General features: G+C 41.3%; 1 protein-coding gene across 1 annotated transcript in view; it reads left to right on the top strand.

Annotated features, from left to right (window-relative positions):
- KDM3B (lysine demethylase 3B) overlaps nucleotides 1-24,942 on the top strand; it is a 53,989-nt gene that overhangs the window by 13,963 nt on the left and 15,084 nt on the right. The window contains 10 exon segments of the mRNA XM_080920182.1: nucleotides 224-337; nucleotides 1,410-1,515; nucleotides 2,421-2,545; nucleotides 4,440-4,514; nucleotides 8,085-8,684; nucleotides 12,463-13,699; nucleotides 14,460-14,661; nucleotides 16,483-16,697; nucleotides 17,674-17,826; nucleotides 22,845-22,952. Of these exon segments, the coding sequence (XP_080776308.1) occupies nucleotides 224-337; nucleotides 1,410-1,515; nucleotides 2,421-2,545; nucleotides 4,440-4,514; nucleotides 8,085-8,684; nucleotides 12,463-13,699; nucleotides 14,460-14,661; nucleotides 16,483-16,697; nucleotides 17,674-17,826; nucleotides 22,845-22,952 (2,935 nt within the window).

A 24,942-nucleotide genomic window follows, 5' to 3' on the forward strand; every position in this document is an offset into this window, starting at 1 on the left:
CAAAATTAGAAAATATTGAGCAAACTATACTTTGTTTGCTCCTGTTGTTATTTGAGGAGCAGAGGCTGTGTTGAAAATATTCACAAGGACTTGTTCTTTAGCTTCTCTGTCCACAGGGATGAGAAGAGAGTAGAGATGGTGCTTCTCTGAAGCTGAAGATTAGTTGAGGTGTTCTGTTTTTACTTCCAAGTTCTGATCAATGTGCTGTCATTGTGCTTCACAGACTTTCACCCCCCTAGTAGATAAGCTGGGCTTGGGGTCTGTGGTGCCGGTTGAATACCTTGTGGACCGAGAGCTTCGTTTCATGTCGGATGCTAATGGGTTGCATCTGTTCCAGGTACTTGGCCCTCTGTCTAATCTTGGGTTTATGATTTACCTCCATGCCAACTTCCTTGTTAATTCAAATATGGGGATTTACTCTTTTCTTTGAGCATCGCTTTGCTTCCTTTAATAAATTACCCTGTGCATTTTGAAGCTTTCTGCTTCTTTAAAAAGTACATTCAGTGACTGAAGCTGTTTTCTCTTCTGCATATTCTGATACACACTCTAAAACCACCCAGGACTTAAAACTACCATGATTCTGAGTGTTTCTTCAGGAAAAAAAAATGGCTTCTGGGGTGCAACTCATTGCTCTCCTGGAGACCTTGACTTTGGTTCCTGTGAAGTTCATTCTCAGGCTTACACAGCGTAACTCCAGCTGCAGGGGAGCCAGCACACTCTTCTGGCCAGCCTCTGGGGATACCTGCACACGTTTCGAACATACATACAAAATAAATATATGCAAACACAATAGAAAAGAGGCTTCTCTGAGATGGCTTTGATGCTCATGTAGCTGGGCCCTAGTGGGGCTTCTAGTCACTGTAGCAGGGAGTAGGAAAGAATGACATCTGCTTCCCACAGCATGCTCCACCAGTTCCTTCCAGGCGATCTGATGCCATCTTCTGACCCCCCGAGGGCACTGCATGCACATACTTGTAAGGGCTATCTGAAAGTTTTAAACTGTAAAGATTTCACTCTTTCTTTCTGCATTTGTTTATGTGAGTACACTGTAGCTGTCTTCAGACACACCAGAAGAGGGCATCAGATCCCATTTCATATGGTTCAGAGCCACATGTGGTTGCTGGGAATTGAACTCAGGACCTCTGGAAGAGCAGTCAGTGCTCTTGACTGCAGAGCCATCTCTCCAGTCCCCGATTTATTCTTGCATTAAGAGACCAATATTTCCTAAACTATGTTCTTTGTTTTATTAATGGTAGCTTCTTTGCTATTCTTTTCATCAAGAAGAATCTTTACTTTATTCATCTCTATGCTGTGTATGTGTGTAAAAGAGCTTTTTAGTGTATGATTTTTTAATCTAGTTAAGTTTTATTACCATTTATTTTAACATCCAGGTACTTTATTTCTTCCAGATGGGAACAGATGTTCAAAACCAGATTCTTTTAGAACATGTTGCATTGAGAGAAACAGTTAATGCTTTGATCAGTGACCAAAAGCTACAGGAGATTTTCAGTCGAGGTAAGAACAAGTTTGCTGTCCTTGGATTCAGATCAGGTGTGTGGTCAGTGTTGGTAGAATGCAGCACCAGGCAGCCCAGGCACCTTTAATATTTTCTTTTCTTTTCTTTTTCTTTTTTGAGTAAAGTTTTGATTATCTATAGTTAACTATAATAGCCTCTTACTCATAATAATGTTCAGTGACCCTAGGAATTCTATGTGACTTTCTTCCATTAGGTTGAGGATTCAGCTTATAAAGTTTCCCAGTTTCTCACTAGTGGTAGTGCCAACAGATGCAGCACTCCTAGCTCTTCTTTCTTCAGTGCTTATCAAGGAGTTAACCACATGCTAAACAAAATGTTAAGTCTTGTTTAAGATAGAGGTTACTGCCTTTAGAGAAAACTATATTTATATTGCCATATGCAAGCTTGCTAATACCAATAGTGTTTGCATAAAGCAATCCATTTATTTACCTATTATACATTAGCAGCAGAACAAAGGGTGGGGTATATGCTAGAAGTCATCAGTGATAGACTAGAAGTTCTGTAAAACACACAAATTTCAGCATCAATTGAACTTTCACCCAAAGGCATTGAAACTGAGGTGGCAGAACATTAATGGTCACTTATTCCCATGGCCATTTTATCTAAGAGCACATTCTTAGTGGCCTGGGTTGCTTTGCTGTGCTTTGAAGCTTAGGCTGGCCTTTCAGATTTTTTTTTTTAAGATTGAATAAAAATTGGGCTTGGGAGATTCTTTAGAAATAAAAAGTTTATAAAATTTATTAGGAAAAATCTGTTTCATTTTTATGCTGAGTATGGAGTTGTTCCTTTCTGTTCTGCACAGAAAACGCCAAGTTTTTAACTCATGTAGTTATGAAATATAGCTTAGCCCAAAACATTTAGTTTTGATTGGTTTCTCCTTTAGGTCCCTATAGTGTTCAGGGCCACAGAGTCAAAGTATACCAACCAGAAGGAGAAGAAGTGTGGCTCTGTGGTGTTGTAAGCCGTCAGGACTCCATCACCCGTCTCATGGAAGTGTCTATAACTGAGGTGAGGCTCTTATTCTGTAAGAGGTACAGCCATTGCCTTACTGAAAATGACAGACTTAAAAAAAACTTAACTACCTCAGCATAGATTCCACAGGAAGACTGGTTTCTACCTGTTTTCTTCATTACTGAGCCTGTCATTGTGAGTTAGAGGTAAACATGCAAAACCCTATTGACTTCATAGCTTTGGGATATCTTTGAAAGTACCTGTGAGCTGAGTGTGCCTGTGCATACGTGTGGTCCAGCACTCTGAAAGTGTTAGTCCCACCTTATGAGATTAAAGATCATTGCCCAAATTCTATAGTCAAATTATGCAGGCTTTATTATTTTTTTGTCAGACAGGGCTATCTCCCTAAAGTGAGAGGTTGAGAAATAGCATTGAACATAGGAGAAGTTAGGGTTTATATAGCCCCCAAAACTGCCAGCCTTGGAGGTTTCCAAGGATTATGGAGTTTCCAAAGGGAAATTTCAAATTTACTTGATAGAGCATCTTATCAGAGTATGTTCAAGATTTGAGTCAACTCCATGAGATGAGGAATATGCCAAATTCCAGAAACAGGTTAAAATACAATCAAGCTAAAACTTTGCAGCAAACATAAACAACCTTTTTCTGGCCTTATAACAAAATGGCTTTCATCTTTGAGATGGAATCAGGCTGGTCCATGAGAAACTTAGGAAGATGGATCTTAAAGAGAAAAAAGGAATTAAAGTTATGTATATGTGTACACTATGTGCCTACTGTACCCACAGAAGCCAGCAGAGAGTAGGACTTCCTTGAACTGAAGCTCCAGACAGTTATGCTTTACTATGTAGGCAGTGGGTAAGCCCAGTGTCAGCCCAAGTCCGCTGCTCTAAAAGAGAAACAAAGTCTCTTATCCACAGAGCTGTCCCTTCTCTCCAGTCCCCACTACAGACATTGTTTTAAAATTTCAAATAATATAAATATGTGTACAGTGGATGACAAAAACTGCCATTTTCCAAAGGACCCACCACCCCCACAGTGGGGCCATCAATTTTATGTTTTCCATTTTCTTCCTAGCATTTCCTATGAGCATGTCCATGATATGTCTTTATTTCTATTAGTTGTATAAGTTATACATTAGTGATTGGTATGACATGGTACATAGACACAATTCACATTTTAACGTAATTGTATGTTTGTTGTGCTATATATATGTCGGCATAGATGGTTAAAACTTTCAAATACCTGTATATTCTAAGTGGTATATCATAGTTTAGTCTAAAATTGGGGACTAGTATAAAAATAGTGCAGTATTTTTACTAACAGCTATGGGCACAGTTAGCACAGTTAAGCATTCCTTTGCATAAGAATGAACTCCTTAGTGTGGGGAGGAAACACTTAGTAAAGAGCACTTGGTGCTTGAGTTTGGTGCCTGGCACCTGGGTTGGGTGGCTCATAGCTCTTTGTAGGTCAGTTACAAGGCATCCCACATTCTCCTGGCCAGTTGCACTCATGTGCACATAATTAAAAATAAGTGAATTCCTTAGTGTGCAATTGCTAGGTCAAAGAAAATACAATGAATTTGTACTTACATCACATTTTCCCACTCCCAAACTGTAATAGTTGAGTGCCTCTTTTAATGATTGTTGACTTCGAGCTATAGAAATTTAAATAAATATTCCTAAAAGATATACTTAGATCTTAAACTCAGTTTTTTAATTCATTAACTTAACAAGTATTAATGTTTGCACTATTCTAGGTGTTATTTCCAATACTGTTATTGAAGATCACTCTTCTTACAAAGTTTTCCATCTTGTAGGGAATTGAATAAATACCTATATTGTTAAGGAACGTGTATAATATTATATCTTGGTTGTCAAGGTATTAAATATTGTTTTTTCTATTTTTCATGTGTTCTTCTTTCCTGCTACCCTAGACTGGTGAGATCAAGTCAGTAGATCCCAGGCTCATCCATGTGATGCTGATGGATAATTCGACACCGCAGAGTGAGGTATAGTAATAGAGTCTAAGTAGATTCATGAGCTTGTATTAATTATTCTGTTATGTGGATTTCTTGTATCTGTGTTTTCCATGGATACACTTAAGCTGTTCAGCTCTGCCATTTTTTTTTCTGTTTACTATATGATTTGTCTAGTTAAGAGAGAACATATCTTATGAAAGAGACCTAGTTTGAGCAAGCCCTTTTAATTAAAGCAATGTCTCTTAATTGTATAAGCTATGGTCTCTTTCTTCTTATATTATCTCAGGACAAGTTTAATAGTAAGTTAAAATTGGGATGAACAATGCTTATAATAGGAAATAAAGGAAAAGCTATGTCTTCTCTACCTATTGAGTGAGGTCCTATTGAGCTCCAAGGTAGTTTGAAATTCTATATTTTGTAGTGGAATCAAATCAAATGAATGCCCAGTTCAGTACTCTGCACACAGTGGTTTGTTTTATAATTACTATGAACCAAGCCAACTCTTGGTTCTTTCAAAATTATGGTAACAAACAAATACATAAAAAAAACCTATATTAGGGCTGGAGAGATGGGTCAGCAACTAAGAGCACTGACTACTCTTCTAGATATTGGTTCCCAGCAACAACATGGTAGCTCACAACTGTCTGTAATGGGAACCAGTGCTCTCTTCTGGTGTGTCTGAAACAGCTACAGTGTACTCATATAAAAGAAATAAGTCTTTTTTTTTTTAAGTTTATGTTAAAAATCTTCTTGAGCTTAGCTAGACATGACAGTGAACTTATAATCTGAGCACACTGATGCTGAGCAACAATATTAGGAGTTCAAGGCCAGCATTGTCTACATGAGGCCTTGCTTCAAAAAACAAAACAGCACTCATAGTCTTTAAAGTAGTAACACTTCTGTAAATGTACTCTCCACCTTGCTGGATAAGTATGTCGTCCATGTTTTTTTATTGAGACAGGATCTGTGTGTGTGTGGTACACACCCTATGTAGATTGGGCTGACTTCAAACTCAGAGATCGCCTGCTTCTGGCTCTCAAGTGATGGGCTTAAAGGTTTATGTCACCATGTACTGCTGTGAAGTTATTCTTGAAATGTAATAGTTCCTTTGTTATATTTCTCTGACTAGTATAAGCTCTTACTGTATGTGCATGACTGGGGATGCCCATTGCTTTAATGGTGTATTAAATTTGTTCCTTTCTAGATTTCATTTGTTTTCTTAATTGCTTAGTTGGTACTGCTCTGTTGGTTATATTAAAAACTGGAGAGCATGTATAATTCTTACTGCCCTATACTGTCTGGTCACATCTGATCAGCTCAACATAATAGGACACACATTAGTTGTTTAGGAAATGGTAGGAAACTGCTCTGAGCCAGGTCTGCAAGCCCAGGTGTGTTAGAAACTGGATGGATCAGTGGTTTTTAGTTAAAAATATTGGTTCTTTTTTGGCCTTGTCATGGCATGACTGTATTCTTGACTAACAAATGCAGTTATTATTGCTATTGTGCCAAGTTTTATAATAACCTTTTCAGACATTCAGGATCAGTCTCCTCACATCTGTAACTGAGGATGAGGAAGTATGTGGATAATTGAATGAACAAGAAAGATTCTTATCTCATTGAACATTCGTCTGCATTCAGACTGAAAACTTGCAGAATAGTTTTAAATTAGGATGAAATAAAAACATTGTTCAAAGTGTTTCCAATTCTTGAATAAAAGATTTGGGAAACTTATATAATTTTACCAGAAATATGATAGGTACTTAGTCATAATGAGTATGTTATTATTTATTTATACCTGTTACTTATCTCTGTGGAAACTTGGGTAATTTTACCAAAAGTGTGGGTGAAATGAAAGTACATCTTGAGCTAGAGAGAGGGTGTATAGGTTAAGAGCTCAGTTTGTTCTTGGGAAGGTCCTAGGTTTAGTTCCCAGCACCTACTTGCTGGCATATAACTACCTGTAATTCCAGCTCCAGGGATCAGATTCCCCCTTCTGGCCTCCACAGGACTGTGTCTAGTTGTGGTGTATATACATAAACTTGGCTATACACGCTGTATGCATAAAATAAACCAATCCTTTTTTTAAAAAGTGAGTTTTACAAGAAAATTAAAGGAGAGTAAAAAATTTAGTCAGCAAAAAGGAAAAATAGAGAAATTAGCAAGAAGAGAAAGATTTCTTTTATTATTTTGTTTGTTTTGGTTTGTTTTTCAAAATGGTTTCTCTGTATAGACCTTGCTGTCCTGGAACTCAGTAGAGCAGGCTGGCCTCCAACTAAGAGATTCTCCTAGCCTCTGCTGGGATTAAAGGCATGCACCACTCCACGTGGCTCCAAGAAATATTTAAAATTTTTAAAAAGTTGATATACCAAACAAATACAATGGTCACAGTACAGATATAGCTTTTTATTTTATGTATTGAGGATAGATTTATTAAATGGTAAATATTCATCACTACACACACCTAGGCTATTGCCACCTCAGTACTTCAGTGTTTCTGAAACCCACTCCTTGGGAAAGGTTCCCTCAGACCCATATCAGTTCTGGCTTCTACAATCTCAAGATGTCACTGGCAGCATGACATGCTAACAAAGAGGTTTGTGGTTTGGGCCTGTATTGATCCTTTGTTGTTGTTGTTTTTTTTTTTTTCTTTTTCCTTGACTAATGGTTTGAAGTAACGTCTGGAAATCAGCTGAGTCTTACAATGTTTTATGTGCAGCTCAAACCTGTCAGGTTCGCTTTTCCTTTGGTCATGATTCACATATTCCTAGGAGTTTTTATATTTCAGAACTCAAAGTGCAGACTTGCATCAAGAGCAGATAAGACAGAGCAACATTAACCCCAGCACTGGTGGGCAGAGGCAGGAGCTCATCTGAGGCAGCCTAAGGTCTCCACAGGGTTGTAGGCTGTCGGGGTGACAGTGAGACCCCCATCTCAGAATGAGTACAAATGAATGAATTTTAACTTTTAAAACAGTGCTTCTTTTGTGTGTCCAGATGTTTTGTCTGCATGTACACTTATGCACTGGAGTATGCCTGGTGCCCTTGGATGTGAGGAGAGGGTGTCAGATCCTTGAAGTGGAGTTACCATGTAGATTCTGAGAGTCAAAAGTAGCCAGTGCTCTTTTTTGAGTCTTCTCTCCAGCCACCAGCATCAATACCCTACCCTGGGAAGATATTTGATGGGATGCACTTCCAGAACTGGTGTTTGGGAACCAGACTCATATTGGGCCATTTATAAGTATCTGTAACTCCATCACTGAGGGATCCTGCTCCCACTTCTGGCCTGTGAAGGTACCTGCATACATATGGCAGACATGTGGCATACACATAAATGGAAATTTTAAAATGCACTCCCAGCCTAGCTCTGACAATTTGTTTTGTGCATGGGTTGCAAGGCAGCAAAGCTCCAATGTCACTGCTCTCGACTGTGGGTATATACAACGAAGCCACTGAAAACTGGAACAGTCTGGTGTCTTAGAGCAGCATCAGAGCAGTACCTGCTCTGTATGCTTCTAGGATGGGAAAGCATTAATGGCTAATGGTTTTCACAGGATGGAAGATCCCTTACAATAAACCTTTTTTGAATTTTGTTTTGTAGGGGGGTACCATAAAAGCAGTAAAGTCTTCCAAAGGAAAGAAGAAGAGAGAGAGCATAGAGGGGAGAGATGGCCGGAGGAGGAAAAGTGCTTCGGACTCTGGGTGTGACCCTGCTACAAAGAAATTAAAAGGAGACAGGGGTGAAGTAGACAGTAATGGGAGTGATGGAGGTGAGGCAAGCCGAGGGCCCTGGAAAGGAGGTAATGCCAGTGGAGAGCCAGGGCTGGAGCAAAGAGCCAAGCAGCCTCCGTCTACATTTGTTCCCCAGATTAACCGCAGCATTCGCTTTGCCACTTACACCAAAGAAAACGGCAGAACTCTGGTGGTGCAGGATGAGCCTGTGGGTGGGGACGCACCTGTACCTTTCACTCCGTATGCTTCAGCCACAGCTCAGACACCTTTGGCCCCAGAGGTAGGTGGAGCTGAAAACAAAGAGGCAGGAAAAACACTGGAACAAGTTAGCCAGGGCATGGTGGCTTCAGCAGCTGTAGTCACTACCGCCAGCTCCACCCCAACCACGGTGAGGATCTCAGACACTGGCCTTGCATCAGGGACTGGGCCGGAAAAACAGAAAGGCAGCTGGTCGCAGGCCTCAGGAGAGGTGAGTTGCTTCAGGGCAGACTGGCAGATTTGGGTTAACTCTTCCACTCTCCTTCATTGTTAGTACATTGAAAAATGCCCCAGGAAGGAAGATTTCTGATACAGACTTAAATTGTGCTCTCTCTAGGCCATTTGTGCTCATTTGGCAAATGTGTATTTATTAATAACTACCAGCTCTTAAAAGTCACCTGACATTGAGCTAATTAAAAACCAGTAGACTATTTAATCTAATGAGATGTGAAAAAAGATCTGGTGGGGATCTTCTTTTTCAGCTATCTGTTTAGTTCACGTTGTAGTGAGCCTGACTAGGAGTCTGAGAGGCAGAGCTAATGGATTTTACAGAGGCGATGACAGTGAACACCCGAAACAAGGATGTGTGTGGCAGCTCCCATTGCCGTTTTCAGTTTATTTCCTGTGACAGTTTTCCTCATGGGCAGCCTGCTTCCAGTCATTTGACATGGTTATAGTTTTTTTCTTGCTAATCTTGTTCTTTTAAAGAGCAGTACTATAAAATTTGATAGTTACAATAGTGTCTAGTTTACTGTGTACTTAATTTGAGATATACACTTTTTTTTTTTTTTTGGTAAAGTGGATAATATAAAAATTTATTAAAACCAAGTTTGGTCACTAAAGTGTTAAGTCATACTTTTCTTTCAAACAAGCTGTTAACTCATGTTAAAATATGAAATCCTTGACCATTAAAAAAAATATAAAATTTGGGAGCCAGAAAGATTGCTCAACATTTAAGAGCACTGGCTTTTCTTACAGAGGACCTGGCTTCAATCCTCAGCACCTCCAAGGTGGCTTATAACTGACTGTAATTCTGGTTCGGGGGATCTGACACCTTCCCCTCAGGCCTATACATGTGATACACTGACATGCAGGCAGATAAAACACTCAGACTCATGGACATAAAAGTAAATAAATCTTTTTTAAAAATATGAAAGTTGGATATGGTGTTTTGTAGTCTCAGCTGATACAGAGACTGAGCAAAGGGTTAATTTGAACCAGGAGTTTGAGACAATTTAGCCTGGGAACTTAAGACTTAGTTACAAAATCAAAAGAAAACCTAAACAAAAAAATGATATGCAGGAACTGCTGTGTGCTAAGTACTGTATACTATACCTGAGAACCGGGCATGGAGGTGTGTACACCTGTCGTCCTGGCACTCTGGAGAAGAAGTTCAAGGTTATTCTCAGCACTTAGAGAGTTTGAGGCCAGCCTGGGCTACAAGAGACCCTGTCTAAAAAGAAAAGTCCCTATTTGCAGGAGAAGCTCAAGTACCAAATAAAATGGAATCATTTTGAGTATAGGAATAGTAGATAAAGATGACAGTTAACTGAGGTGTAGCTCAGTGGGAAAGGAAGCGCTTGACAGTTACGTATAAAGAAAGCCCAGGGTTCAGTCTCCAGCCTCAACAAAACCTACTGCTTATCGATTCATCTGACTTCTTTACTTTTCTAGCAAATGTAATTTATAAATCCTTAATATTTGGGGATAGGAAGGGAGATGAAATGTACAGGCAGAAGAGAAGGCCTATAATTGTAATGCTGTGTATGGCTTTCCTCTGTTAGGTAGCTAGTAAAAGCAACCAGGTGGCTCTAGTGGATTTCTAGTACAGATAAGCCTTCACAGTACCTGAGTTATTTAAAATTAACACTGTCAAAAGTAGTATGATTATAAATGGGCTTATAAAACTAGCCAGATTTTATGTGCTACAGAAGTGATGTATGTAGCAAATACTTCTATTCTTGGAGTAGAAAGGCTGAATAAATAAATATAGGTAATGCGGGTTTAATGGGTATTTCTTCCCCTTAGTTAGAGGTCCGGGGATATAGTTTATTGGTAGAATACTTGCCTTCACAGTTCTTGTAGGTTCTGTCCCTCATCATCCCCACCCCTCTCTTCACCTCCCCCAAAAGTCAAATAGGTTGGAGAAATTATCAAGCATTTTATTAATGTTTCTGGGATCAAAGTACAGCCATAAATGCTTCCCTTACTATGCTCAATCTGAAATAGAGAAATAACCATCAGAAACTTTTCCTAAAAAAATGAGTTGCAACAGTTTTCATCACTTTCTTATGAAGAAAGGATTTGGAATTTAATTACTTGAAAGAAAATGAAAGAGCAGCCAAATTACTTACTACTCATTTGCTATTTGCTTTAGCAGTAAAGAATGATCTACTTAGGTCATTTCCTTACAGTCCTGCAGATGTCAGGCTCCTGGCCAGATGTTGGTAGTATAACAACCAGGAGAGCCTCAATGTTGTATGTCTTTCATACATGAGCTGTGGGGAAGTGAAGAGACAACTTTTATTTTTTAACTCTAAAATGTCCTCAAGTGGTCTTGGTAGCAAGTGTCAGCTGGAAACAATCCATATTTGTATTTTAGGCTTTTGTACTACTCTAAAGAAAATGTACCACTGTAGCTATTAAAATGTTTAGTTCTCTGGTAGTTAGTACATTCACAGTGTTATAAGGCTGGAATTCTTACTAATTGCAGAGGTTTTTCCCGTACCAAAAGAATACACCATATTTCAGTTGTGGGATAATTTTTGTCTTCAGTATTTTGGAGGTATAGTTTCCTCTTTGTAATAATACATGATTTGCAAGCCAGGTGATAGGATCTAAGTATCACTAAATTAAGCCAATAATAAAAAAGGGTTCCTATGAGTATGTCTGTTTATTGATATATTAGGTCTAGGTGCCTAATGCACATGAAAGTATCCTGCAGTCATTCAAAGTAAAGGAAGAAATACCAAAATGTTTCTTTCATTCCAATTTGTTGTTCTAAAAGTTTGTGTTTGACAAATATTTCAAAGTACAGTTTTCATTTGGGGAGCCTTAGTAGAGTCTGATTATTTCAAGAGGGTTCACTAAACGGCCTCACTATTAGTAATTTAGTATCTCTAGGTTCATTGTTAGTAGAAGAGTAGCACAGTAGAAGGATCTTTCAGTTTAAGTTGACATGAGCAGGGCACTTAGTGCAGACTGTAAATCCCAGCACTGGGAGGGCAGGCACAGGGCATCTCTGTGAGTTCAAGGACAGCCAGGGGTCCATAGACCTTGTCTCAAAATTAACTGATTAAGTTGACATGAACATGACATTAGTAGGGGGTTGATTTTTTTTAAAAAAAGATCTAATTTCAAATTAATAAAGTTCTTTTAATGTACAGGGAGTTATTAGAGTGAAATAACTTTGTAACATGGGCTATTTACAGCAGCTTAACTAAATAAGAATATGTAGCTTGTTGACGAGTGCTTGCCTCGAATGCATCACTTCATAAAGTAGGCACGGCAGCATTTGGGAAGTAGAGGCTGGAACATTTGAAGTTCAAGGTCATTCTGAACTACATAGGGGGTTTGAGGCCTACCTGGGCAACTTGAGGAAGTAGATACGCGTTACAAAGGTCTATTTACATAACAAAGTAAGAACCCCATTTCTTAATGGCGGCTCTTTCCAACCTCTGTAGATACCAAGACTCCTATACATCCAACTAAGACTCCTATACATCCTAGCACCATACTGCCTTCTGATTAAGTAGATAGTGACCAGTTAAGTAACAGATTGGATGACATCCTGCTATCTCTGGCTCACCTTGCTAAAGTAAAGAAGACTTCTGTGGTCTGTGGCTAGTTGTCTCCCTACCAATGCTGGTTCATAAAATATAGGAGAGAAAAATGGATTGGCTTATAGAAATGTGATAATGTGCTATCTATGATAAAGGTCATTGGGTTGTGGCTAGCATCACTAACTGAAGCAAAAATCTTCCTTCCAGAATTCAAGAAATCCTAGTCTGGCCTCTTCTGGATTTGGAGTGTCTCTCTCAAGTTTGTCACAACCGTTGACTTTTGGAAGTGGGAGGAACCAGTCCAATGGAGTTTTAGCCACAGAAAACAAGCCTTTGGGCTTCTCTTTCAGCTGTGGCTCTGCATCAGAGTCTCGGAAGGACTCAGATCTCTCCAAGAACTTGTTTTTTCAATGCATGTCCCAAAATTTACCCAGCAGTAACTACTTCAGCACAGTGTCAGAGAGCATGGCTGAGGATTCCTCCAGCAGGGATTCATTCAGACAAAGCCTGGAGAGCCTGTGCAAAGGCAGATCTGTTCCTGGAGCAGATACTAAGCCAGGCCCCAAGGCTGGCAGCTCTGTGGACCGAAAAGTGCCTGCAGAGTCCATGCCCACCCTTACTCCAGCCTTTCCACGGAGTCTCCTGAACACCCGCACCCCAGAGAATCATGAAAATCTATTTTTACAGCCCCCTAAACTATCCCGAGAAGAACCTTCTAACCCTTTCCTGGCGTTCGTGGAGAAAGTCGAACACAGCCCTTTCAGCAGCTTTGCGTCTCAGGCATCTGGTAGCCCATCCTCTGCTACCACTGTCACCTCAAAGGCAACACCCAGCTGGCCCGAGTCCCACTCCTCTGCAGATTCTGCATCTTTAGCAAAGAAAAAGCCCCTCTTTATTACTACAGACTCCTCCAAACTGGTATCTGGTGTTCTGGGTTCAGCTCTCAGCACTGGGGGCCCGAGCCTCTCTGCCATGGGGAATGGCCGCTCCAGCTCACCCACCAGCAGCCTCACCCAACCTATTGAGATGCCTACTCTCTCCTCCAGTCCCACAGAAGAGAGGCCAACTGTGGGGCCTGGCCAGCAGGACAATCCTCTCCTCAAAACCTTCAGTACCGTCTTTGGCAGGCACTCAGGAAGCTTTCTGTCCTCCCCAGCAGAGTTTGCACAGGAGAACAAAGCTCCTTTTGAAGCTGTAAAAAGGTTCTCATTGGATGAACGAAGCTTGGCTTGCAGGCAGGATTCGGACTCCAGCACCAACAGTGACCTGTCAGATCTGAGCGACTCGGAGGAGCAGCTGCAGGCCAAGAGTGGCCTGAAGGGGATTCCAGAGCACCTGATGGGGAAGCTAGGCCCCAACGGGGAACGTAGTGCTGAGCTGCTACTGGGCAAGGGCAAAGGGAAGCAGGCCCCAAAAGGCCGGCCCCGGACTGCTCCCCTGAAAGGTGATCCTGCTGGGACCATAGATGGGCTTTGCTCTAGCACTGACATCAAATGCTTTGATGGGAAATTCTTGATCTCATAGAATTACAAATCAAAGAGTCTTGACATTGTCCCTCCTCAAACCCTGTTCTGGGTCATGTTGTCTCTGTGCTATCACTATAGGGTTATCAGCCACAGAGAAAATTTGATCTTACTGATTTTTTTTTTCAAACATCAGGAATTAAGTTATGTATCTCATTCCTTTCTACTTTACTTTAGACCATCTTTAAATTTACTTCAGGGAGATAGGAAGAAACAGTCACTGTCCCCATAGCAACCTTTGGTAGATTTGATGAAGCCGAGATTGACAGCCTCTATTTGTTCTTCCCCCAAGATGTAGCAGAGCTCAGTAAGTATGACAGGACCCTGCTCAGAGTCTCCTGTTACAGCACCTCTTCCTTCAGGCTCTGAGAGACTTTAGGCGTCCCAGAGGCTTTGGTCAAGGAACCATATCCGGAAGATCCAGAGCCAGGCAGTGACTGCCTGCTTTCTCCCTGTGGGGTTTTTCATACCTATCCCTAGAGTTTGCACTTAGCTGGGTTACTTGATAGAGTTCTGCATGGCTTGTAGTTCCCAACTGAAGCCTTTTCACTTCATGCACTCTTTTCTGGGTACATCCCAAGGAGCACAGAGAGAAATAGCTTAGGTCAGGGGGTGCCTCGTCATGTTGTTGAGCCCTATTCATAGCTCTTGCGAAGGCCCTTTCTCCTTTCTTCACAACAGTTGGCCAGTCGGTGCTGAAGGACGTGAGTAAAGTGAGGAAGCTGAAGCAGTCTGGAGAGCCCTTCCTGCAGGACGGCTCGTGCATCAACGTGGCGCCTCACCTGCACAAGTGCCGGGAGTGCCGCCTGGAGAGGTACCGCAAGTTTAAGGAACAGGAGCAAGACGACTCTACTGTAGCCTGCCGCTTCTTTCACTTCCGGAGGTACTGACACTTACCTGCCTCAGTTCCCAGTCCTCACTGGTTTTACGTGACTGCAGCTCTCTGTCTCTAGATGCACAGATGTGTCTTGCCATCTCTCTTCCTTTCCCTAACCTCTGCTCTTAGAGTCTGTGTTGGCTGTCAGAGTACTCAGTCGCTCAGTTGGGTTATGAGGTGGCCTGTGGCTTTGTCCTTAGAGAATGTAAGTTGGACATTTTTAGCTGTAGCCCTGTGCTGTCCCTGAGTTATTCTGAAGTCTGATTCCATTTGCAGTTGTACAAGGAAGACTCAGTTTCTTTTGTAGATTCACCTGACCACCTCCCACAGTAAGTGCTCTCAGTAAGATAATGGATGGGCAGTAAGATTAGGACTGTGTGAAGCTTCTTTTTCCTTCCTTTGTCTTTCTGTTGGGTTGGTCTGGGGACAACTTCTTACTTGTATTTCCAGTGTGGCCTTGAACTAATGAACTCTTAACAATCCTGCCCACAGCCCTTCAAGTGCTGGGATTACAAGGTCTGCCACCACAATTGATGAAGAATTACTTGTTGAATAAAGAAATCCAGTTACTTCTCAGCTTTTTAACTAAGATCAATGTAAAAAACCCAACTTTTTATTGTTTAACCTGAATTTCTTTATTTGGCAAATATTTATTGGGTAACTAATTATGTCAACCACCCTCTCCCCTGACACACGCATGCCCTCCACCGTTCCTGTAGATTAAGAAGCAAAGAAAACAAATTTTAGCTCTCATGGTTTAAAGAGGAAGAAGCTTAAAAAAAAAAAAAAAAAAAAAAAAAAAGCCATAATGCCAAGGGGCTAGAGCATTGGCTCTGAGAGACTGCAGTTCTTTCAGGGAACCCTTGTTTGGGTCCTAACACCCTTGTCAGGAGCCTCACAGCCCTCTAACTCCAGTGCCAGGAGATCTGCTGCTCAGTGGGTGGGAGGGAAGGAGGAAAAGTGGGTAGATAGGTTGGTTCAGAGAGGGTCGTAACTGTATAGTCCTGGCTGACTCTGAATTCACACCTGCCTCTACCTCCCAAGTACTGGAGTTAAAGACACGTGCCACTATGCCACCCAGAGATCTGTACAAGCTCATTCCTGAGGCTGTACTGTTGGTGGCAGAACCAGAGTTGATAGACTAGGATGCAGGAAAGGTCAAAGAATTCATGAAGGGCCTGTATTTTATTTGTTGCTGGTTGGTTTTGAGATGGGTTCTCAGAATGTTTGTTTTCCTCATTTCTGTTTTTTACACTGTCTGGGGGCAGGAGAGATGGCTCAGTGGATAAGCACTGACTGTTCCTTCCGAGGACCCATGTTTGATTCTTAGCATACACACAGCAGCTCACAACCACTTGTAACCCCAGCCCCAGGTATTAGATGCCTTTCCTGGCCTCGGAAGTGTATGTGCCTATGCACATGCACACTCAGCATTTGGCACACAGAGTAACTTATAGGAGTTCACTGAGACTGAAACTTGGGTTGTCGAGTGCAGTAAGAAGTCCCTTTACCCACTGAGCCATCTCACTGTCTTGTCCACCCCTTTACCTCTTCCTCTCAAACCCACAATCAGTATAGTGTCAAGAGTATTTAAGTATTATAGGAAATATATAAATATTATAATTCCATTGTATTAACTGCTATAAGTAACTTATTGATGACTTAAAAGAATATGTAAAAATGTATACATATAGTGTCATAATCTATGAGGGACTTGATCCACCCAGATTTTGATAGGGATGTGGGAAACAGGAAATGTGGCTTATAACCATTTCTCTCACACCCCAAGGGACGGTTGTATTTGACTTGTGTCCTTTTATGTCTTAGGTTGGTCTTCACTCGAAAGGGGGTACTCCGTGTAGAGGGATTTCTGAGCCCCCAGCAGAGTGACCCGGATGCCATGAACCTGTGGATCCCCTCTTCCTCCCTAGCAGAAGGAATAGACCTAGAAACCTCAAAATACATCTTGGCCAATGTTGGGGACCAGTTCTGCCAGCTTGTAATGTCTGAGAAGGAGGCCATGATGATGGTGGAGCCACACCGTAAGGCACCCTTCACTGTTCCCAGTGTTCCCTCTTGCAGTCTTGAGTTCCTTTTACTCAAAGATTAGGAGGAAAAGGCATCTGCTATGAATGAATTAGGGCTGAGAAGACTTGTTTTTGTAGCAGCCTATAATCAATGAACTGTTTCCAGCACGTGCTTTTTTTTCCATCTTTGACAATTAGTAAACAGAACCTCTTCCTCATTGTGCCTTTGTGTCTGTCACACATCTGCAGTGTGGGGTTGAGCTGTTCTCAGTTTGCTTTGAACAAATTCACATCAGTAACAGTGTTCTATGGTTTGTTGAGAGACATGGTGCTATTTTTTTTTTTTAATTAATTTATTTTATGTATGTGGGTACACTGTAGCTGTCTTCAGAAACAACAGAAGGGGGCATCAGATCTCATTACAGATCATTGTGAGCCACCGTGTGGTTGCTGGGAATTGAACTTTGGACCTCTGAAGAGTAGTCAGTGCTCTTGACTGCTGAGCCATCATCTCTCCAGCCCCTGACATGGTGTTATTTAATGCTTAATTTCTTACCTAGAATTCTCATTATTACAGAGAAACAATACAAATATACTCCATACTATTTCTATACCAAGGGAAACTATACTGTAAATTTATACTTTACATTTCAAGAGAAAAATTCTCTTTTTCTTTTGTCAAGTTCCTCCTAAAGATTTTATACTGTGTTATATTTTGAGATAGGATATCAGACTTGTTATAACTAAAATGTTTTTTTCTTAATTGATAACATTAATTTTCTCCTGACACTAGGAATCTTATCACCTATTGTTATCATCCCCCAACAACACTCAGTGTCCGTATATTTGTTTCTCTTATAATTGTAGAAACACACACTTGTTTATATTTTTAAATTTTTACAGATGGACAAGATGCCATGAGTATATCAGTCAGTAAAATGGGTCTCATGGGCCACAGTTGTCACTACCATGTGTGTTCTTCTCTCCCCAGAGAAAGTGGCGTGGAAGCGGGCAGTGCGTGGAGTGCGGGAGATGTGTGATGTGTGTGAGACAACGCTCTTCAACATCCACTGGGTCTGTCGGAAATGTGGATTTGGGGTCTGTCTTGACTGTTACCGGCTCAGGAAAAGCCGTCCAAGGAGTGGTAAGTAATCCTGTCTCTCAGGTAGTTCTAGCATGACTGGTGGGCATATATTTATAAGCTTTGGCAGTCATGGGGAGCGGGCTTGTGTCTGTCCCTCTTGAGCTGCTAACTTTATTTGTCTTTGTCATAACTCTTTTTTTAGACACATAGTATCTTTTTATTAAAGTTTAGTTTTTATTATATTTTAATTACATGACTGTGTCTGTCTCCGGTATGTGTGCACAGGTGAGCACAGGTTTTTACAGAAGCTAGAGGAAGGTGAGGCTTCCCCTGGAGCTGGAGTGACAGGTAGTTCAGGTACTGGGAACCAAACTGGGATCCTTTGCAAGACTAATATATATTCTTGATGCTGAGCCATCATTCCAACCGCTGTTGTAATGTCTTAAAATTGCCAATGTTTAGCCTATTAGGGAAGCCTAAAATCAAGGATTATTCTACTAGGCAAGTAGTGTTCTACAACTGAGCTAAATCTTCAGCCCACCTTTTTCTTTTAAAAAAGAGATTAAGTCAGGCATGGTGACACGTGCCTTTAATCCATATACTCAGAGACACAGGCAAGTGGATCTCTATGAGTTCAAGGCCAGCCTGGTATACAATGTGAGTTCTAAGACAGCTATGGCTACACATAGAACTCCTAAGAGGAATGGGTACACTGCTCTCAGGAGGCAGAAGGGTCTCTGTGAGTTGAAGGCCAGCCTGATGTACATAGCAAGTTGTAGGACAGCCCTGGCTATATAGAGACTTGTCTCAAGAAAACAAAATGTAAAATCAAAAAGGTGAGATCCTGGGGCTGAAGTTCCAGCTGTTATCTGCCTGGTGTGGGTACTGGGAGCTGAAAAGGGTCCTAGCAAAAGCAGTATGTGGCCACCCTAGCAAGTCTTGTTCTTATTAGCTGTCATTTAACATCCCTTCCTTGCCCTGGCCTTTTGCTCTCGCTAATTAATTTCTGTCTCTGTAGATTTACACATTCTATTCATGTCATATAGATGATATTGTGTCTTTTTTTTTTGAAGTAAGAGGTTCCAAGCCGAGATGTATGAATGCTCTATCCTGGCAGGCTCCGGTTCAGCTTCCATGTGCAGGTTGAGGACTCAGGTGTCTGAGCCCTGCAGAGAGAGACTGAGAAGGGGGAGGTGGTGTCAGTGCAGGCGACCCTGGGGAATCATGAACTTCCGAGGTGTGGGGAGGTGCTCTGGTTCACCTAAAAATATCCTTTCAGATTGGCTGGCTTATTATAGTTTTTTTTTTTTTTTTTTTTTTTTTCCCAAAGACCCAGTATGTGTTGTTGATGACAATGGGGTCAGGGTTCCCAGAGTTGGGCAGATGCACACACGATTGTAGCCAAGCTGGGCCAGCATGGGGGCAATCTGGGCCATACCCATCACCATTTCTTTAGGGATGTGACCAGTCCACTTGGAGAGAGCTTCAAGTTCACAGGTTTGATAGCCTGGTCCATGGACCACTCAGTTCTCTCCTGGGCACCCTGATGGCCAAGCACCGGTCCTCGAGCCTGGTCTCCACGGCTTCCTGCCCTTACAGTCCGTGCCCAAATCAGTGCCTGCCATATTTGGTCTTTTTTGACTGGCTTCTCTTAGCATAATGATTTATACTCAGTTTTGTCTATAATAGTACATAGCAGTTGATTTCTTTCTATTGTCTAGTGATGCTCTATTGAATATATATTATATTACATTATATGTACATCTGGGTTATATTCATTTTGGCTGTATGGATACTGCCACTGTGTGCCAGTTTTTGTGTGGATGTATGCTTGTTCTTCTCTTGGTTCTATACCTAGGAGTACAATCTCTGGGCCAAGCCAGGTGTAGTAGATAAGCATTTGTAATCCCAGCACTTGGAAGGGAGAGGAAAGAGGATATAGAGATTCGCACTGGCCTCAGCTTCTCAGTGAGTTTGCCAGTGTGGGTTACATGAGACCTCATCCCAAAAAGAACACAACCCACCCCAGTTGGTCATACAGTAATTGTCTATTTAACTTACTTGGATGTGGAGGCGCACACCTGTGAGTGGGGCTGAGGCCTCAGGCTACAGACTTGCTTAGGTGCAGAACGTAGAGACCAGGGCTGCAGAGTGAGCCCTCCTGCAAAAATAATGACTAGATAAAATAATAGCCTTTTTGTTTTGTTCTGTTCTGTTTTTGAGACTGTCCCATACAAGCAGAGTGGGCCTCAAGCTCTGCACAACAGAGGATGATCTTGATCCTAATCCTCCTGCTTCTACCTCACAAGTCCTGGGATCACAGGTATAGGTCACCATCCCTGGCTAAATAAAGGTTTTTTTGAAGAACTTCCAGAGTAAACTCCAAAGTGCCTTGAAGTTTTATAATCCCAGCTGCAACCTGTGAGTTGGGTTTTTTCTATATGACTAGTGGTGTTGCATATCATTTTATGTTTTATTGTCCATCTATTTGCTTAACAGGTATCTTGTTTGATAGTGGTTTTAGTTTGTGTTAAAATGGTCTCTCTTCATAGGCAGTGCTAGTGCCAAACTCACTATTTTCCGTTCTGTATGTCCTAAGCACTCTAGACATTGAGATTGTGGGTTTTTATCACCACCCCTGATCTGGTGTTATGGTGGTGGCAGCAGGGCCCATAGCTTATTTATTTATTGTTTGTTTTTGACCTGGTGGGTGTGTGTATTAGTTTTAAGCAGCTAGAACTTGAAAACCTGCGCCCACATCATACACCAGCTGTGGTATCTTAGGCCAGTGACTCAATCACTCCAAGCCTCAGTTTTCTTCTATAAAATATGATATTATTAGCAACATTGATGTAGGTAATTAAATGAACTATATCTAAAGTGCTTATGCAGGACTGACACCTTCTAAGCATGGCATAAAACAGTCAGCCTTTCGACCCTGACTCTATAGGAATTGCTTTTCTGATATAAGCAGAAAGAAATAGTAAGTATTTAAAACTCTAATTTTCCAGATTTTGCAGCATGCAACATGGAACTGTGACCTCTGAGAAATGGGAAGCAACAAGCTGGTTTCAACAGTGGCCTGCCTGTGCACTGCCTAGTTAGTTTTTCTAACGGTGGTACAGAGGAGACAAAACCAGCTTGGCAGCCCCACTGGACTGAGACAAAGCAAAGTCGGGTGGAATACCTGGGTAGGAAAGGGCTGTACACATAGCAGCAGAGACCATGCTTATTTATTTATGCAGAGGTCCCAAGTTCTGTGAAACAGGTCTATATGAGTATTAGAGCAAACTCCTTGAAGCCCAAAACTGATCTTCAGAGAATCATTGGCAAGTACTTTTCAGAATTCATAATTTTAGAAAAAAAAAATTTTTTTTTCTTTCCTTCCTTCTCCCCACAAGATAAGGTTTCTCTGTCAGCCCTGGCTTCCCTGGACCTCACTCTATAGACCAAGTTGGTCTCAAACTCACAGAAATCTGTCTGTTCTGCCTCCTGAGTGCTGGGAGGGATTAAAGGTGTGAACCACCATGCCTGGGGTCAGAACCACAATTTTAAAGAGATATTTGGCCTCTCAACACTTAGGAAGCAAATGCAGGTGGATCTTCGTGAGCTAAAGGCCAGCCTACTATACATAGCAAGTTCCAGGACAGGCAGGACTATAAAAAGATGTTGTTTTTATTTTTTTTTGAAACACTAACAGAAAGAGATGCTTGTTAGAGTCCAAAAGGATCACATCTGTGTCATGGATTTAGTATTAAAATCTTCTTTAATTGGGGGCTGGAGAGATGGCTTAGTGGGTAACCCAGGTTTTGTTCCCAGTACCCATATGGGTGTCTGTAACCATATGTCTGTCTGAAATAATGATCTGTAATTCCAGTTTCAGGAGATCTGACACCCTCTTCTGGCCTCCATTAAATTAGCACTAGGCACACAGATGGTCCACATACATCCATGCAGGCAAACAAGCTATACATGTAAAATAAAATCTATAGAATTGCCATTGAGAATTGTAAAGCAAACTTTAGAAGACTCAAACTGATTGCTGACTCTTGCACAAAGTTTAACAGTGTTCAAAGGATTGAAAAACAAACAAAACAGTATCCAGACACATAGTGACAAACCTCTGCATTTAGTCAACAAAGTCAAAAATAAAGGGGAAGCAAAAACAGCAGAATTGAGATATGACCAATGACTCAAAATGACAAAAGAGAAAATGGCTAAAAATATCGTGGACTGTGACATTTGTTTGAGTGACATCCACTATGAAGTGGTAGTATGATAGTTAAAGACAGACTGTGACAAGTTAGTTAGTGCTGCTATAGTTAAAGATACACTGTGACAAGTTAGTTAGTGCTGCTATAGTTACAGATATACTGTGACTAGTTAAAGTTAGTGCTGCTATAGTTAAGACAGACTGTGGTAAGTTAAAGATTAGCACTGCCTACCCTAGAGGAAGTTCTAAAACAATCTGTTGTCTAAGAGTGTTTTCTGCTTTTGCAAAGTAGTTTCCTTCCCAACATCCATATCAAGCTGCTCACAGCCACCTTTAACTTTAGATTCAAGGGACCCGATGCCCTCTTCTGACCACGGCAGGCACCTGTACACATTCAGCATTCATTCACAGACACACTAGAAATCTGGCAGCAAATGCCTGTAATCCTAATCCTCGGGAGAAGAAAGCAGGAGGATTCAGAGTTAAGAGCTGTCTTTGGCTACTTAGCAAATCTGAGGCCGGCTGGAGACACATGAGAACCTTTCCAGAATGGCACAAAACAAAAACAGTGCTGACCAAAGCAAAAGAAGGCTATTAAGTGCAAAGAATTCAAGGTGGTTGTGGGATAGGATTGTTCTTTGTCAGGATTGATTTGAATAAACATGAAGTATCTAGTTTAGATTGTTGGTTTATTTTTTATAATGTATAGCACAGTAGAACAGATCATATTTTTAGTTTTTTTAAGTAAAACTGTTGCTTTCTTTGGCCATGAGAAAATTGGACTTTGTGGTTCTTCTAAAACTTCCACTCACTGAAAGAGACCCATCTGTGACTCCATAAAATCAGAAATTAATTTCTGTTTCAGAGACAGAAGAAATGGGCGATGAGGAAGTTTTCTCCTGGCTAAAGTGTGCAAAGGGGCAGTCCCATGAACCAGAAAACCTCATGCCTACACAGATCATCCCTGGCACAGGTAAATAAATTTCTATTTTGAGATTGGGTGAAGTGTTGTGTGTGTTGTTTTGATTTTGTAGTGCTGAGTGTTACACTCATGCCAGGGCAGCACTTCTGCCACAGAGCTACACTCCCTAGCCTGAGTGCATCTGTGTGTGTGTGTGTGTGTGTGTGTGTGTGTGTGTGTGTGTGTGTTTGAGACAGGGTCTCACTTTGTAACCCTGGCTGGCCAGATACTCAAAATGTAAAACCAGGTAGGCCTCAACTAACAGAGAACCACTTGACCACTTGTTTTGTTTGCTTACTTTCTATGTTGTGAGTGTTTACTTTGAATGTGTATAGGGCACCAGACCCCAGGAACTGGAATTACAAAGGGTTGTGAGCCACTGTGTAGGTTCTGGGAATTGAACCCTTTGACTATGTAAAAGCAGTCTATGCTTTTTAATCTCTGGGCTAACTCTTCAGCACCATTGTTGTGGTTGGAGTTTTCTGTTGTTGTTTAAGATTTAATCTTATTTATGTTTATGTGGTACATCTGTATGTTGATACCCTTGGAGTTTAGAAGGGGGCTTGAAATGCCCTGGAGCTGGAGTAACAGACTGACATGAATTCTTGAAACTGAACCTGGATCCCCTAGAAGAAGAATAAGCACTCTTAACTGCTGGTTCATTTCTCTAGGCCTTATTTTAGCCTCAAAAGCACGAGTGACCTGGAACTCACTATGTAATTAAGCTAGAATTTAGGATCCTCTTGCCTGGGCTTACAAGACTACCCCACCACACTCTGTCGTCTACATGCTGGGTGGTCCTAGGGCTTCAGGCAAGCTAGGCAAGTACTCTGCCGACTGAGATAACATCAGCTCACCGAAAGTGGTTTTACATACTATAAGCAGGCCTTGAACTTGGGACAAGTGATCGATTAGTTGGGCCAAAGTGAAAGAAAGCATTCACTAGACAGATTGCTCACTGCTGGGACAGAATACCCAGGAAAAGTCACTTCAAAGACAGGATTCAGAAATGAAATGTTGGTATTCTTTTATTTTCTTTTATTTTATTTTTGTCAGTTTGGGACCTTTGAGGATGGGTCTTCCCTCTTCATTTAAATCTTTCTGGAAATATGCCTCAGAAACTCAGAGCTATGTTAGCACAGTATTCTAAATTCATTCAAGCTAAGCATGACAGCCATCACTCTAGACACTAGGAAAGACTTTTAGTTTTAAGCTTATAAAATGTAGCTTGACCACTTGCTACTCTCTCAGAAGACCTGGGTTCAGTTCCCATCACTCACACAGGACAACTCACAACTGCCCGTATCTCTAGTTCCAAAGAATCCAATTCTTTCTTTGGTCTTCAGGGGCAACCATGCATGCGTGCATGTGTGCGGGCATTCAAGTAAATTAAAATCAAAGCAGACAGACAATGTGTTTTGCCAGGTGTGGTAGTGCATGCTTTCAATCCCAGCACTAAGGAGGCAGAGGCAGGAGGATCTCTGAGTTCAAAGACAGCTTGGTCTGTAGAGTAAGTTCTGGACAGCCAGGAAACCTGTCATAATAATAATAATAATAATAATAATAATAATAATAATAATAAATATTATTATTTTCAAAATGTATAATTTTTTTTAAAACCCAACTGAGACCTGCCATGATTGTTTCAAAACTGTGCTAGTCCTCAGGAAGCTTAAGTAGGTAGGAGGCTACAATGGGTTGGAGGCTACCCTAGGCTCCCATAGTAAAATCCAGGTCACAAAAACAATATAAAATTATCTGGCTAACGGGTTGGGAATTTAGCTCAATGCAAGGCCTGTTTGGGTTCAATTCTCAGCTTCCTGGGGATGGGGGATATCCCACTCACATAACCAAGCCTTGAATCTATGAAGATGGCATGTGTAGGTCATAATTCCAGCTCTCTACACCAAGTCTTCCTCAGGACTTCAAAGGCAACCTAGGCCCACGGGTCCTGGTCTCAAAACAGAACAAGTGTTCCAATGGTGCTTACTGTCCCCTCTTC

The sequence above is a fragment of the Micromys minutus genome (genome assembly GCF_963924665.1).
Source record: "Micromys minutus genome assembly, chromosome: 8".
Lineage (NCBI taxonomy): Eukaryota > Metazoa > Chordata > Mammalia > Rodentia > Muridae > Micromys > Micromys minutus.